Raw genomic sequence first — 17,652 nt, forward strand, 5'->3', positions numbered from 1 at the left:
TGTTGGTACCAGAGTAGTTTTCCCAGTTAATGGCAGGGTAGTTGAAATCACCCAGTATTAAGGTGTTTGGTTGCATCTTAATATTTTCCAGTATGTTTATTTATTTATTTATTTATTTATTTTATTTATCATTTGTTGACCGGGAAAGTCCGACTAGGTTCCACAGAGCCTATTTTCAGCGGAGGCCCGGGGAGAAATGCTCCAGATGCATGTCTTTGGATTATATATATATATATATATGTTTAGAAAGGTGTAGTGAGAATCTTGGGGCATGGTGGGGGATCTGTAGCAAGCTACAATTTGGATTGCAGTCTTACCTAGTGTTAGTTGCACCTGGAGAATTTCAGATGCATTGTGTTGGGCAACTAGCCTGGAGGTATGAATATCCTTGATGAATATGGACACTCCTCCACCTTTAGTGTTTCGGTCTTGATTTGGTGGCCGAAAAGTGTGGTAAGAGTCGTAGCCTGGTATTGCAGGGGTGCCCTCTGGAGCCTTGAACCAGGTCTCAGTTACTGCACAGATATCGATGTTCTCCATTTTTAGGAGTGCCTCGAGATGGAGCATTTTGAGGTTTAGACTTCTAGCATTGAGTAGCATTACCTTCAGATTTTGCATGCTTGTATCTGTTACGGTGGTGGTTTTGTCCTTTGAACCTTGCCTAAAAAGGCACTATAGGGGTGGCAAGAGCTTTAGCCAGTAACCTGAATAACAGGGATGACAGGTGCAGACCATCTCTGTCAAAACATCGTGGTTATTCGATCATGTCATCCCAGGCAGACAGATACTGGATCCCCTTTGAATGACACCAGAAGCTTAGCCAATTGTTGAAGTCAATCATTTTGTCCTTATACTGTGGTATTATTCTGGGCGAAAGCAAAATGCTACTCAGGGCTAGGGTCATACCTGCCTGGGCCACATTATCCAAGAGCTCTTCCATGTCTCTTTTCACGTAGTCCACGGATGTACATCTCAAGTCATTCACTCCAACACTGACAATGACAGAGTCATATTTGTACTTGTTGTGGAGTGACTTGAGTGCATGTGTTATGTGGTGGATCCTGGCACCTGACAGACAGCTGACTGTAATTTTCTCCTTGTTCAGCCTTGTGAGTGGGACATCAGTATGCCTGACTATAGAGTCACCTATGACTGAAGTGTTGGGTATGTTGTCTTGCCTTAGGGGCTGTTGTTGGGTGGCACACTGGTGCTGTGAGCTATGTGTCACTTTGGTTGTGACTGGTGTTTGCGTTTCAGCTTCGGAGGTCCTTGCTGCTTGGACAGGTTAATGTTAAGGGCCTCTGCATATGTGGATTTAGTGCTGTTATGTGTGGGTGTTGATGGTGTGGGTTTTGAAGGGCTATGTGTTGCTTGAGGTGTAGTACAGGTGTTGACCTTCTCCTCTCGACTGTCTAGCACAATCCTGGCTAGAGAGAGCTTTGCTTCCAGTTTGGCTATGTAAGTGCATCTCTCACAGGTTGTAGTGTTAGGTGGTAGGAGGAGTGGGTTGTCTGTGTACATGAGGCAGTTGCGGAATTGCCCCAGTATGCCCAGATTCACCAGGTGGACAGGAGAAATCACCGGAAGCTGACCCTTGGACATGCCTGTTTAGGTACCTTTTTTGTACAAGAGCCGTTTTCCCTTACCTTTGCAAGGTACTTTGCAATTATAGGCTGTTTAGTGCCTACAATTAATTTCTCCTTATTAACAAGGACAGTTAAGTACTTTTATCAGTTTAAGGCTTCCTAGTGCTTTCCAGCAGGTTTCAGAGCAAGTGCTAGTCACAGGGGTTCAGATTTTAGTGCTACTACTGAGAAACCAGCTAGTTCTAAGGGAAAATTTGAAGAGCAGACTTTCTGGCACCTGGAATAGTTTTACTGTAGCCCTGCGGTGCTGCACAAAGTGAAAAATGCGCAAACACACACGTTTTTAAGTCAGAAAGTTGAAAGGGATAGAAATCAGCCCAAAATGGCTAATACAATTACAACTTCAGAGCTGGAAACCACTCCTCTAGTGTTAGATAGGCAGTACAATGCTCACCACTCCCACTGGTAAGCAGTAGGACTTCCCTCTACCACAGCAAGGCCTGGATAGCTCTGAACACAGAAAATAAAGTCCTGAAACCAGCAAAGCCTGGGATCTGGATTATACTAGCTAGGAAAGGCGGGAAACAAGCAAACAATGTAGTATTTTTGGGGGGTTTCTGGGTTAAAACAAGCTAAACAATGCAATAATGCAGTAAATAAACACAGAAAAGGCTAATGCACTTGAATGTGTAGCCCTAAACATTAAATGCAATTAAAACTCTACAAAATTAGCAATTTAATCTTTTTAAATGAAGCAAGGCAAAATCACAACTGAAAAATGATTTAAGAGGCAGTAAGACAGTAGAATAAGTATCTAGTCTACATATAATAGAAAAGTCTATATATACAGAAAAGTGGCTAAAACACACTAAAACAATTCAGATGCAGTGCAACCTAGGGCACTTGAGTTGTAGCAATATTATTCACACTCCTCATTTCTTGATACACTGGAAAGTATTAGGGTACAACCCAACACCCTAATAATGGGCGATTTCAACTACCCCACCATTAACTGGGAAAACTACTCATGTACAAAACACCGCTGAATCAAAAACCTCTCTCAACGATCTTGATAAAGGTTTTTTGCTCAACTGTTGCTGTTTTCTTTCAAAACTACTCATGTACCAACTCTTTTGCTTAACATTTTCTAGAATTCATAAATTCCAACGCCATGGATCAACTTATTCACACCCCCACCAGGGGCAGCAATATCCTAGACCTGGTCATTACCAACATGGGAAACCGGTGTTCCACACCAGAGGTCAATTCCTCGTTGGTCAGATCCGACCACAAGCTAATCAGCCTAGACAGCCACATCCCACCCCCAGCCCCAATTAGGGAAACCATCGTAAAAAACTTCTCCAAAGCCAACTTCACACTTCTTAAGACAGAAGTGGCAAACTTCATGACACCCATGCAGACGGACAATAGAGGTATGACTGCCGAATCCTACACAAATGCACTTTATAAGCACTTACATGAGTGCATGGATCATGCTATCCCTAATAGAACCAAGATGTTCTCCTCCAAAAAAAGGAATCCAATCTGGTGGTCCTCTGCCATAAACAAACTCTACAACATAAGAAAGAAACTGTTGCAAAAAAGAGTAAAATCCCATGACTGGAGGAACTCCCTGGACAACCTCAGTAAGAAGCTGAGATCCCTCATAAAATCCTCCAAAGCTAGTTACGAAAACAAAATTGCCACTGACTCTAAAGACAACCACAAAGCATTCTATAGCTATGTCAAGAATCTAAATTGGAACACTCAGATCTGCTCTGAGTTACAGCACAATGGCACTAAATATACAGAACCAACAGATATTGCCAACATCCTAGCAGATAAGTTCAGTGCTAAATGTACCCCCCTCTCACACCCTAGAGGGCCCATCTCTATACCGGAAGAATGCTAAGTTCCTATAATCATGGCTGCACAGGTAAAAACCACACTTTCCAAAGCAAAGAACACAGCACCCATGGGACCTGACAATATCCCAGGCTGCGTTCTACACGAACTACAGAATAAACTGGCACCCTACCCAAGTACCATGTTCAATCATAGCCTCACCTCAGGCTTTCTACCCATTGAATGGTGCAGCGCGATGGTTATCCCACTCCACAAAGGGGGAGCCACTACGGACCCTGGGAACTACCGCCCCATTAGCCTGAAGAGCCTGGTCTGCAAGGCCATGGAATGTATCATTGTGGAACTCATAAACAAAGACATTGGTAATCTCCAAACTCTGGACCCTACCCAGTTTGGATTTGTAAAAGGCAGATCATGTCTCCTAAACTTGATTGACTTCTTTGAAGCAGTTACCAAAGCCATAGACTAGGGTAAAATGGTTCACACAGCTTATCTAGATTTCGCCAAGGCTTTCGACACCATCCCCCACTCTGGAATTATAGAAAAGCTCACTAAACTAGGTATAAATCCCTATGTCACAAGATGGGTTGCCAGCTGGTTCATGGACAGAACTCACACTGTGAAAGTAGCGGATTCCAAATCTGGCATCAAACCAGTGACAAGTGGAGTACCACAGGGTGCAGTCCTGGGTCCCCTCCTGTTTGGTATCTACTTCTCTGAAGTGCAGGCCAGCACAGAAGGTCTTTGGCTAACAAAGTTTGCAGATGACTGCAAACTAGGAGCCATAATCGAAACTCCTAACGATGTGGACAAACTACAAAAGGGCCTCACTGAGACAGATACCTGGTGTCAAAGCCATGGCCTGAAGCTCAATGCCAAAAAGTGTATTGTCTTCCCCTTTGGTAAAAACTCTGTACCCATGAACTACCACATAGCTGGTAGTCTACTTAATGCCGAAAATATGATAAGAGACCTTGGGACACAGGTGGACAGTAGTCTCTCCTTTGATAATCACATCACCACAGTGGTCAGGAAACCCTTCTACGTGGCTCATCTCATCACAAAAGGATTCTCATCCAGAAAAAAAAAAAAGAGGTCATTGTTCCCCTCTACTCATCACTCATTAGACCCATTATAGAGTACAACGCCCCTTTTGGTATGTACCTCACAAGACATCTACAACAACTGGAAAGACCACAGAAATACCTCACAAAGATGCCCTATGCGGACCGTCTCAAAAAACTACAGCTTTACTCCATCGCATATCGCCTACTCAGGGGCGATCTCTGCCTAACATACAAAGCTATGTCAAACCCAGAGCTGTTGGACATACTCCACTTAAAGAAATCCCAATCCCTCTGAGCTACACGCTCTAGGGACCTAAACCTTGTCACCACAATAAACAGAACATGCTGGAGAGATAGATTCCTGTCCCAGAGACTTCCCATACTCTGGAACAGGCCTATGTCAAACAGAGCTCCTCATTAGCACTGTTCAAGAAAAATCTTGATGATTGGATGGGAAATGGGAAATTCACCCCTGGGATCACTTCTGTGGCTCTACTCGACAGGGGCACAGGAAAATAATTTTCTTGGGTGGCGAAAGCCAGGGTACATTTTTTGGCTAGGCTTGAATGGGCCCTAGGGCTGACAGCCTAGTACCTACCTATAAACTTATTAAGGCAAATACATTTTTAATAAATGCACTAAAATATACTCCATTTCCAAAATGTTTGAGAAGCACAGTCAGAACACAAGGAGATTCAGGCATTTTTTTTTTTTTTTTTAAGAAAGGGAGAAAGGAGGAACAGAAGGAAATAAACTAAGCGGGTTGGCCTTCTCAGATGTTCTCTCTGTATTAGGTAGAATGAGCTAATGACACTAGACTGAGAGGAGTGTCCCAGATCAAATTTACAGTAGGGGCGGGCAACTGCAAAGCCACCAAGTATAACAGCAAGACACTAACGGGGGGGGGGGGGGTGGAAAACAATACTAAAGCTACTAGCCTACTCTCTTTTAGACAGTAAACACTATATAAATGTTTATCACAGCAGAGAGCCACAAAATGAACGTTTTTAAACAGATGAAGGAGCAAGGAGACTCTACAGAATGATTTTAACTGCAAACAAATCAGTTATATTGCCCACTGACAGTATTCTGTGTGCTTCCCTTTGGCTACTTCTCCATCCATCTAACAACTATTATCACTGCATGGAGTCAAAAGCTTTATATTACATCAAGTGAATTGCCACTTTATCCAGTCATAAAAATCAAGTTCATAAAATATACAAGGTTCATCTGTCAGGATATTCCAGCAATCAACTGATATTACTGATATCCCCCACACAGTTGTCTTAAAAAAAGATCAGCCTTTCCCTCAGTACAATTTCCATGATATTTCCTAGCAGAGATGTTTAACTTAACGATCTATAATTTCCATGGTTACTTTATGCTCCTCCCTTGAGAAGTGGGACAACTGTGCACATTTCCAGTGTTTGGGTGCTACCAGTCGCCACCAGGACTTGTTGAGCTGTACAAGAGAGGATTCATAAGTACTCCAGCTAGTGTCTATGGTTCCTTAGGAATATCCAATTACTCCCTAAGAGATAATCTCCATTAGTATCAGCAGCTCCTACTCGTAAACACTCCACAATCTACTAATCATCTCTTCATCTTTCCTATAATGGCATTTCTTCTCTTCCTTGCTATCTGTTCTATTTCATTCAAACAGATGCAAATAATTTAAGACTCGCTCTACAGGCTACTTTTTTTCTCATACTCATTTACTAGCTACCTAACAAAACTCAAACAAACCTACCAAAAAAATGCAAAATATAACACAAATATCTCAAAAAATCATAACTGCATAGCCTTAAAATTAAAACAGGCATTAAAAGTTGATCAGTTTAAAACTATATTACATAATCTTTTCTACAAACTAAAGAAATTACTATCAGCTGACAAAGGCAGACAATGACTAAACCCAAACTAACATAGCCGCCCAACATAACATTTGGAAACTTCCTAACTAAAATATTCTCTTCCCAATAAATGCTCATGATGCATAGAGATGCAATTGGGATGGGTTGCGCAGCTAGGCTTATAAAGGCCTCGGTGGTCATTAGCCTAGTATATAGCTGTGAACCTATTTCACTGTTTAAAAAAGTCTGTAAGAAGAAAGCTCTTCAGTGGTCCAAACAGAACCAACAGAGACCACAGCTACTGACATGATGTAAAAAAATTGGTATAATCAGCTTAATAATAATAATAATAATAATGCTCTCACTAGCTTAACTTAAATGTTCCATGTCCAATACATTAAGACAAGAACTATTAAGCATTATCAGAGACGAGAACTCTGAATACTTTCAGTCACTTGGTCAAAAAAATAAATATAGGTGAGGTTGTACAGCTCACAGCTCATATGGCTGCATTTCATCTTCTTGTGGAGAAAAGGCTACAGATCAAGAAGGCAGTGTGTTATGAAATGGTGAGTCTACACAGCACTGGAAATGGTGAGTTCTCAGAGTTAGTACACATTAGTAAGGGGAATCTGGGAAGTCAAGCACCTGACATGGGGAGATGGCTTGCAAACATGTTTTACTTCTTGTGAAAACTTTATCCATATGAGCCATTCTATAACCAGACACACAGTGCAGAAAGAAAACTGACAAAAATGATCAGAGTTCATTAACTGTTTTTATTCACAATAAATCAGTAAATAAAAGCACATCTCAAGTAAGTCACAGTTTTTCTCAAAAATCTTACTATATGAGACTTATATTTTCATGATTAAATTTAGCTAAAAGTACTTGAACAGGACACTCAAGGAGAAGGCTGTGAATTGTGAGAGAGAGATCTGAACAATTTGGTTAAATGTAAGTTGAGGCAGTACGCTCTCTCTCTCCCACTACATATACACACACAGTGGATATAAAAAGTTTACACACCACTGCAAGCAGACGCTTGAAGGTTTTGGGTCAAAAGTGACTGGTATCTGAAACTGTTCAGAATTCCCTCCACCTTCACTAAAGCCCCAGTTCCAGCTCAAGAAAAGCATCCCCAAAACATGATACTGCCACACCACCATGCTTCACCGTGGGGATGGTGTTCTTTTGGTGATGCAAAGTGTTGTTTTTGTGCTAAATGTACCTTTTGGAATTGTGGCCAAAAAGTTCAACCTTGGTCTCATCATTCCATAACACATTTTCTCACAAGCTTTTGGAGACTTGATGTATTGTTTTGCAAATTTCAGCCAGGCCTGGATGTTTTTCTGTGTAAGAAAAGGCTTCGGTCTTCCAACCCTACCCCATACTCCAGACATATGTAGAATACGGGAGATTGTCACATGTAGTATACAACCAGTACTTGCCAGAAAATCCTGCAGCTCCTTCAGTGTTGCTGTAGGTCTCTTAGCAGCCTCCCTGTCCAGTTTTCGTCTTGCCTTTTCATCAATTTTGGAGGGACATCCAGATCTTTGCAACGTCACTGCTGTCTCTTATTTTCTCACTTTTTATTGACCGTCTTTGCTGTGTTCCATGGTGTAGCCAATGCTGTGGAATTTTTTTTTGTACCCTTCTCCTGACTGATACCTTTCAACAATGAGATCCCTTTGATGCTTTGTAAGCTCTCTGCGAACCATGGCTTTTGCTATAGCAGGCAACTGAGTAAATGTCAGGAAAATCCTACTAGGACAGCTGAACTTTATTTGGGGTCAATCAGAGTCTCTTTAATTGATGGCAGGTGTGTACCCATGAAGACTGAATATTGTAATTAAATCAAAAGGTGCTTCAACAAAGTATTAGTTTAATGGTATGCACACACAACAAAGTATTATTTTAAGGGTGTGCACACTTATGCAACCAGCGTATTTGTATGTTTTTTTAATTTTTTTATATTTTTCCCCTAAAAGATTTTTTGTTTTTCAATTGAATTGTACAGGTTATAGGTCACATTAAATGTGGGAAAAGTTTTGAAATTATTTATTGTGGTCTCATTTTTTTATATAACAAAAACTGGGCATTTTAACAGGGGTGTGTAAACTTTTTATATCCAGTGTGTGTGTGTGTGTGTGTGTGTGTGTGTGTGTGTGTGTGTGTGTGTATATATATATATATATATATATATATATATATATATATATATATATATATATATATATATATATATATATATACACACACACACACACACACACACACACACACACACACACACACACACACACAGTGAGAGAAAGAAAAGAGGAGGCACATATGTGCATGCAAGGGCACCCGCACACAAACACACACACAGAAAATCATATTTATCAATGTGAAATACACATTTCAGCATTTACAATTCAACAGAAAAAGCTTCAAAATTCAGATGCTTACCTCAGAAATAAAGTACAAAGTGCCTCTGTGTCTGAAAAGTCGGGCTGACGGACGTAGATGTATAGCTTTACTAAGGTCATTTATAGCTTCATTAATTCGTCCCAGTGGAGAAAGAATCTGTGGAAGCAAAACAGAGGAGTTAATAATGTGCTACTACTAGCTAAAAAAAAAAGTATAAAAAACTGATTACTTTATCCTACACTTCTGGTCTGAGAATTCTAGGCTAAATGTCCAAATATAGTCAGTGCTCCCTTATGCGTTCAAAAGACATGTGTAAATGGGCGTGTCTTCATTGAAGGTTGAACGTCGAGCTGGCACCTCAGCGTTCATGAAAATCTACTGCCAATCTTTAGCGGACCGGAGTACCGCTGTGGCGACCCCTAACCGGGAAAAGCCGAAAGACAAACAACTATTGTTTTGTTATTGTAGCAAATCTCATTTTTATGTTTTGTTATTGTATCAACCCTCTCTTCTTGAAATGTTTACTTGTAATGTATGACTTTTAACTTTTATTTTCTTGAAATCTTTATTTGTAATGTATGATTTTTATAATCCTGGAGCTTTTCTCCCAAGGCATCCACTGAAAATGGGCTTTTACTGGCCTCATGAACCTCCCCGGTAATCAAATGCCAATAAATAAATAAATAAACAAACAAATAAATAAATGTTGTTCTCTCTCCATCTCACAGATTCAGAGATATTCCAAGGCAACAATCGCTTATCACCATTCTCACTTTGCCAGTACCCTCCCTTCAAGCAGTACCTGCTTTCTACAAGAGGGCCATACTAGTCAGCTCAGGAGTTAATTGTCAGATACCCAAAGATGATCTAATTTATTTTTAAAGGAACACAGAATTGCACTGCTTAACATGTAGAGCAAGTTTATTCCAGACTTTGGGAGGTGCTGGGTTATTAACTTATCCCTCCACAGTGTTTTATCTGTTGGTGAAGATTTAGGTCCTTTGATCTAGCACTGGTGGAGGTATTAAACTTATGGAGAAAAAGGAGGTCCAGGACAACTCTCTCTCCAACAGCACAGGAAGCGAGACAAAGAACATCCCCAAAAAGTCTGTAAGATGCTGAAAGAAGGGATAAGGCTTCCTATCTCTTTTGGTAGCTTGGGGACTTAACAGCTGTAACCTTTCCAGTTAGGAACACTTGGGGGCTTTCTAATTCTTTGATATGTTTGTTATGGGAGTGCATATCGCATACAAGTAGTTCTTACCCGGAGGTAAATCTTCCTGTAACAATGTTAATACTTTTATCTAGAAGTCAGGTACTGCATCTGGGACTGGAGATTTCCAATTAGGAGCTTTTCTTAATTTTGTTTCGGTTTCTCTGGTCATTACTTCATTCCATTTCATATCCTGTACATTTGAACTTCTTGCTGTTACTGTTTCTTTTACTATTTCTATCAATTCAGCATTTTTATCTGTGGTCTTTCTATTCCTTTTGCTTTGTTTCTCAATTTTCTAAAAAACATTTTTGGAATATCAATGAACTGATTATTTTGTACTTTTGTCTTTATAATTTATCTGCAAATCTCCTATTTTTTCTGCCTGTGCTGATATCTTTGCAGCAGTGCACAGCAGATCCTGGTCTGTTCTAATACTGCCCATTGCTATTATCACATCTGTCTGTCCATGTATTCTTGTTATCTTCTAACAGTGACACCTCATGTCTTAACTGCTTTATAGTTTTCTCTATTCGGTACTTCCACAATGGCATTTGATTTCTTCCTTTCCCTTATAGCCCTGTATTTTTGACTTTATCGGTTATTAATTTTGCTGCACAGTAATATATCCTATTTACTTCTTTTATATCATATCACATGAAATGCATTTTGTTAATAGTCTTGATTACTGTGTTCATTTGTTTTATCAGACTTATAATACTTTGAGCCTTGACTTTCTGTAATCTGTTTCTTTCATCGATCTTATTATGTCTATCCTTCTCAATTAAATCAAGCAAATCTTCCCTTAGAACTTTTTCTTCTAAACGGAGGGCACATTCTTTATTCTCCATTTCCTGCAGGCATTCTACAGAAAGTCCAAAACATCTTCCTGTGACATTCACTTCAGGTACATCCTGCGTCATCCATTGCCCTTTCATATGGGAACTCACTGGCATATCAACTCCAAACACTGACTGCGTCAGAGTTGTCACCATTTCCTGTCCCTTCCTTTGCTGTGCAATTCCAACTGACTTTTTGTGCTGGTTTCCTACTGAAGGCTCCAGAGTACCTTTATATGTGGCATCTGGTCAGATGCTTCCTATTCCACCTGTTTAACCTTCTTAATTTGGGGACTCACTTTTCCATCAAGCTTTGATGTTACAAGAGCTGGATTATCTACAATAACTCCTTCACTTCATAGGTAATCCATAACTTCAGTTTCTTTTCTTTAAATTCTCTATTAGTAATCCTCTTTTCTACTTTTCCCCCTTTGTTTTCATATTTTTTGTATTGTGAAACTTTCCATAGCTGGAAGTTCTTTTTAAATATCCTTAGTACTACTTTTTTGTATTAATTAGTTTTTCTTTATCCTTTGCATAAATATCTCACCATATTAAATCACTTCTTTCCGATGTCCATATTTCTTCTTCAGATGTCTTCCACTCCACCTCTTTTTCTTTACTTTGGGGATTCGTTGTTCCATCATGCTGTAATATAACCTGTGTTTTACTTTCAACACTAAATCTTTCACTTTGCAGGTATTTCATAACTTCAGCTTCTATTTGTTTATCTTCTGCTTTACTTATCTTCAGTTCTCCATTCCCCCTTTATGATCTTATTTTTGTATTATGAAATTTTCCATATCCGGGTGCCTTTGTCTGTATTTTTCTTCAAATATCTTTGGAGCTGCTTTTTTTGTACTGATTAATCTGTCTTTCTCCCTTGCAAAAATATTACATCATATCAGAGCTCTCTTTCTTTCCCACGTTCATGTTTCTTTTTTATACCTTTCAAAAATCCCTAGGTTTTGTTCTTGATATTTTTACACTTCCTCAGTTATTTCTTTTTTTTCAAACAGCCCAAGATTCATTGGCCTATATAGTGTTTTTCATGAATCTTTTGTATTAATGAGCACAAATTTGCATTTGAAACTTTTGACAGTTTTTCTTGTATAAGTATTTTTATTTTCTCTAATTTTTGTTAATCTTTATGAATATCTTTTATCCGGAAATTCTGGGCTTCTTGCATAATATTAACAATACATGACTTCTTTTTTATCCTCTATAGTACATTCTATCATTTTTATGGCTCATTTCTGGCCTGCCAGTTTATGTGTTTTTTGTGGACTACCACTTTCTTTGACAACAGGGGGGTCATCCTCGTAAGCCTGGCCTAACCCCATTTTGGGAATGTTTCCATGTCTTGAGGATTCCACATGGTCATTTTTTCCAGTCTTGGCACCAGTGCGCCTACCAGGATTGGACACTTTTATCCGGGGACTTGGGCACCCAGCTATCTTTTTTATTTTTTTATTTTCTAACTTACTTCTAAACATGATATATGCTATAAAAAATACTGTATATACATCAGTGTTTTTCCAAAATCTCACTAAGGCAACAGAGTCCACCTTCCTGAAGGTACTCACCAAGACTTCAGTATGAATTCAGTTCCAGCAATATTACTCACTTTTGCTTGCTGATTTCATCATCACTCCATCCAGACCCTAGTGTTCTCAGGGGAATGGAAAATTATGATTGAGATGAAATGTATTCATGAATCCATATAATATACTGAGAAGATACTCAAAAGAAGACAGAAATGGACTTCTTTCACTTTTCAAAGATACCCTCATACATAAATGACAATAGAGAAAACTCATTCAAATGGACAGTTCGTATATTTTGATAGGTTTCTAAACTATTTCAGCCAAAGCAGCAATGGACTGTCAGCCAGTCTCACTTTGATAGTAGGAGAGATGAGATAACATTTTTCCTTTAGCAGGAAGGATTATCCACTAGATGCAACCCCTTAGGTTCTTCTGCCAACAATGCCTGCAGCAGTTCAGAAGGACTTTTCCCCCTGGACCCTTCAAATTAGGCTGTGGTACTTTCAAAATCATCTCAAGCATAATTGCCCCATGTACCTTACTTGGTTTCGTAAGCCGCAGTGGTGCAGCAGTAGTGTTGTCGCCTCACAGCAAAAGGTTCTCCCGTTCGATTCTCGGCTGGAGCGCCTACTGTGTGGAGTCTGCATGTCCTTCCCACGGTCGAGTGGCGTTCGAAAGACATGCGTAGGGCATGCCTTCATTGAAGGCTGGGCATCGAGCTGGCACCTCATCAACGTAAAAATCTACTGCCAATCATTAGCGGACCGGAGTTCCGCTGTGGTGACCCCTAACCAGGAAAAGCTGAAAGAAGAACAACCTTACTTGGTTTCCTGGCATGTTAGTAACTAGTTTCTCTTCCCTGAGAAGTCAGAAGAAAAGGTATGTCGGTCTTGAGAAAAAACACTGCTGGACTTGAATTCCAAGAACTTTTTAAGAAATTCTCTTCTTTATGGTCTACACTCACTGCTAGATTCATTTTTTCAACCTTTTAAAGCTGGACTTCAAACTTCTTTTTTCATTTTTTCCTCTAAGGAAGAAGCCCATGCCTTCTGCTTTTTGTGGCCAAACTGAAGTACTTGCAAGGCCAGCAGTTCTCAATGTAGTGCTCTAGCCCAAACAAAATATATTCAAAAATAACAATATTTTGTGGCTTTCTACCACATTTGCATTTATTTGTGAACTTGGTCAAAAATTCATAGAAACAGAAAATAAAAACATGCTAATAATCTTCAAATTTTAGACAGATAATTTGGAAGTCTTCATCACTGTGCAGGCAAAATTATGTTGAAGCAAGTAGATGTTCCTCTGGTGAAGTAATGGGAATTGTTTACAGCGTGCATAAAGCCATCTGAAAAGAAACTGCCATGAGCACACCTACTTTAGTGTATACTAGCTCAAGCCTTCAATGTAAGAATACAGGGAAGGTAAGAAGCTGCTATTCCAAATGTGGTCTGGGAAACATATGATTGAGAAGAAAATCCATATCTTTTGATTTATCATTACAGTTACTGTTCTCAAAGAAAGTTAATGGTGCTGTGCTGTGACTGATGTAATATCCTGCATGCGCAGAAGAAGAGAAGAAAAGGATTCATACTTGACTGTAGCGGTTCCATTTTAATATACTCAAAACACCATCTTTCTGGGAAGGAAACGCTTTTCATCTCCCCAACCAAAGATCTATTTGCACATTTTTCAAATGTTACAACTTCATAAAGTGATCCAGGAAAAAATAAAAAAGCATCATAACCTGTACAATGTGCAGCAAGAGAAAACACTTCAGCATTGCAACATTTCTCCTTCTTCATTTTCTGCCTTTTATCACTTTAATTTTATAAAGCAGAGTTGGAGGTACCAGAAAGCCTACACATGTCCTGATGGTGAAGCCCTTGGTGGTACTAAAAAAATGGTAACTGGACACTGCCCTTCTTTGTCATGTTGAGGCCACAAATTTTTAACGCATTCTGGTGCAAGCCTTTGGTGGTCGAGTTAGTGCGTACCTATGATAAGGAATACACCCTCATCACAAGGAGCTTTTGTGGTATAATGTTCTCTGAACCTTGAAATAAGACAGTGTTTCTCTCTGAGCAAAAAGAAGCCAATGAATGTCAAAACACTGTTGATGTCTGAAATCACTTTCAAAGTGATTACTTCAGTTTATTTAACAGATTTGTGAGATAAAGTAACTTTTAAATTTTAACATTTTCTTTTTTAGAGGACTCTAATTTCTTCACAAATTAGAGAAGTACTTTATGTCTTCCCTTATCCCCACACCTTTTAGGCATGAATATGTTTTTTTTTTTTTTTTGCCATTTTATTGAACCTTCCTGTGTAACAGACTTAGCAGTTAGTCTTATTTTCTTCTCAGAAGAAAGGCCTTCAAATTCCATACACGTCCTAATTTTAACAGCAGGTATAACATTAAAGAAGTTTTCTACGGTATGCCACTGCCAATCAGATGCACATGATATGAAAATCTATAGATGGATTCTGCCTTCTGCAGACATACCGCCTTCCCACATCATTGTCATCTCATATTTGCTGCCCATCAGACAATCACCCCCTGCACTTGCAGGACACTCGTGCCATCCACCATCCCATCAAATTATCTGTCAATAGTAGAATGAGAAAGATGACCAGCAAGACAGGCCATCACCCAGACAATCTAACAACTGGTTTTATTTCTTCTGTATTACCCACCCCACCATGGCCTTGGCATGACTGCTACTAAAGAAGGGTCCACAATACTAACTTCATGTGGCATATGTACTGCAGTGCATGCATTGAAATAAGACTATAGAGTTTTCACACTGCTTGGTGGGCCAATGCACATGTCCTAACCCTTATGCTGTTGTACCTCACAGACTGTGGAATTTTAGCACAACGGTAGACTATGCCGCCGCTCTGCCTCCCCAAAATAAGCAAGCAAGTACTGGCCACTGTGATCTACCTGCTCCAGTCAGCTCCTCCAATGGACAGGTCAACAGTCAATTCTGGGTCATAATAGTTACACTCAAATCTTCATCACCCTATATCATGGAACCAGCACACAGGCATGATTGTTCAGACGGGCAAACAAAATCACCAAACAGCACTGGTAACAGCAGAAGATGAAAATATCCAGTAAATATGGAACAAGTACAAAATTTGGTGAAAAGCAACATGCAGGTACTGCAAATCAATCAGTCAATCAATACAAGCTATTTCTGACCGAATACTTGTAAAATGAACTCGGAGCCTGTGGAATGCAACTGACTGCTATGAAAAGGATGAACAAAAGAAATCTTGAAATAATGTCAGCTTTGAATATACCAGTGTAAGATTCAGGATGGTTACGTCTGCTGCAAGAATAATGCCATGCAGTAGTTAACTGCAAATAATGCTAGGAATGTTGCATTGATAAAAGCACATGAAGAAGGAAAGAAAAGCCAAGGTGTAGATAGCAAATGAAATACTTCATCTCAAGGTAAGTCCTCCTTATTAAATTTCTCATTTTTTACTACCACGAGGACTCAATGGTGAATTAAATACAGTATTCTGCAGTGGGAGAGGGGTGAAGGGCTTCTGTACCAGACCTGGTCACTTCTTTACTGCACCATCCCCAAGAAAAAATGGTTTTGCTTACAAAAGTCTTCTTCAATATGCTACAAAATTAATTCCATTACATGTCAGTTTTGTAACCATACATAATGGCAATGTAAGAGTATTTGTGTGAAAACATTTAAAGGATTTATTTATGATGATTACACTGTCGCTAGATGATACAAATCACACTAAGAGTGAGGGGGTTACTCTGGAGACACTGGTTACTCTAAGCAAGACTCCAGTGTGAAGACAACAGGTGTCTGAGCTGGAAGGGCTGATGAGCTTTCCTTGTCTTAACCTGTCAGTCCTTTTTAAATGCTAGTCCTACTTTTGCCCCTGGGAGAGAGGATAGATATCATATTTGACAATGCTTTCTATTCTGTTAGTAGGGACCAACATTTGACATCATCAAATACCCTAAACTGTACTGGCAGTGCTGCGTTCGAATGCAGTGGAGTAATATGACAGTAATGAGTAAGAATGGTCAGAAAAACACCCCAGAGAGACTCTATAAACATTAGAAATAAAGTGAAATATTCTGCATGCCTACATTTGGCCAGTACTATCAATTAATGGAGAATAGTGCTTGTAAAACAATCAAGACCATAATGCTTTAGACTGCTTCTACATGGTTATCTTTTTCAGAAATGAAGCAGAACTAATGATAAATTATTCAGATTCTGCAATGCACTGGTCTTCAATACTGTACTTTGCATGGCTGAAATAATATGTCATTCAAACAAGCAGCATGAAGGGACACTCAAGGTGTTTCACAGCACTGCAATGTACACAAGAATGTACTGCATCAAATGATGCTTTTAGATATGAAAAAATATGAAAATAAAATTAAATATTCCTTTTGCCTTTATTTGTCAATGATTTCTATCACAAAACAGTGTTTGGTACATCATCAAGGCCATGATTGTTGCATGTTGTCTTCCCAAGATAACCTTTTATTTTCTTCAGTAAAACATTTATTTAAAAAAATGAACTGAAACTTAAGCTTAACTACATGGAAACATGGCACTAAGTTATCTAAAGCATGTAAGATAAAGTTACATTTTCATTTTGCCCATACTTGGCTACTACTTCTCACTATCGCATGCTCTGTCAAAGAAAAAAGACCATAATGATGTATGGTACTTCTCAATGATTAACTTTTTTCACAAATACATTTGCACAATAGAATTAATATAGCCCTAAGATGCTACGGTGCCCCACAGTACTGCAACATCTACATGTAAACTCCTGCACCAAATGATACAGTTAAATACATAAAGTGAAATATTTCCTTGCCAGTATTTGGTTATTTCTCACATTCTGATGTTACAAAATAGTGTATGGCAAAGAATCAAGACCATGACACTACATGGTGCTTCCTTATAATCATCTTTTTTTTTCACAGGTGTATTTCCATGGTAGAAACAATAAATCCTTCAGATGACACGTGCCATGTCACTGTGGTAGCCACACGTAGGCTCTAAACCAAAAAATTTTAACCATGTCAAATCTTCTTCTTCTTTTGGCTTTTCCCAGTTAGGGGTTGCCACAGTGGAACTCCGATCCGCTAATGATTGGCAGTAGATTTTTACGGTGCCGAGGTGCCAGCCTGACACCCAACCTTAACGAAGGCACGCCCATTCACGCATGCCTTTCGAATGCCACTCGACCATGGGGAGGACAT

General features: G+C 39.3%; 1 protein-coding gene across 1 annotated transcript in view; it reads right to left on the reverse strand.

Annotated features, from left to right (window-relative positions):
- Positions 1–17,652, reverse strand: part of TTC13 (tetratricopeptide repeat domain 13) — a gene marked incomplete in the record, with an annotated part of 1,979,199 nt that overhangs the window by 1,447,597 nt on the left and 513,950 nt on the right. The window contains 1 exon segment of the mRNA XM_044063689.1: positions 8,827–8,943. Coding sequence (XP_043919624.1) covers positions 8,827–8,943 — 117 coding nt within the window.

Source organism: Protopterus annectens, chromosome 1.part0, assembly GCF_019279795.1.
Source record: "Protopterus annectens isolate FY-2018-M chromosome 1.part0, PAN1.0, whole genome shotgun sequence".
NCBI classification, from domain to species: domain Eukaryota; kingdom Metazoa; phylum Chordata; order Ceratodontiformes; family Protopteridae; genus Protopterus; species Protopterus annectens.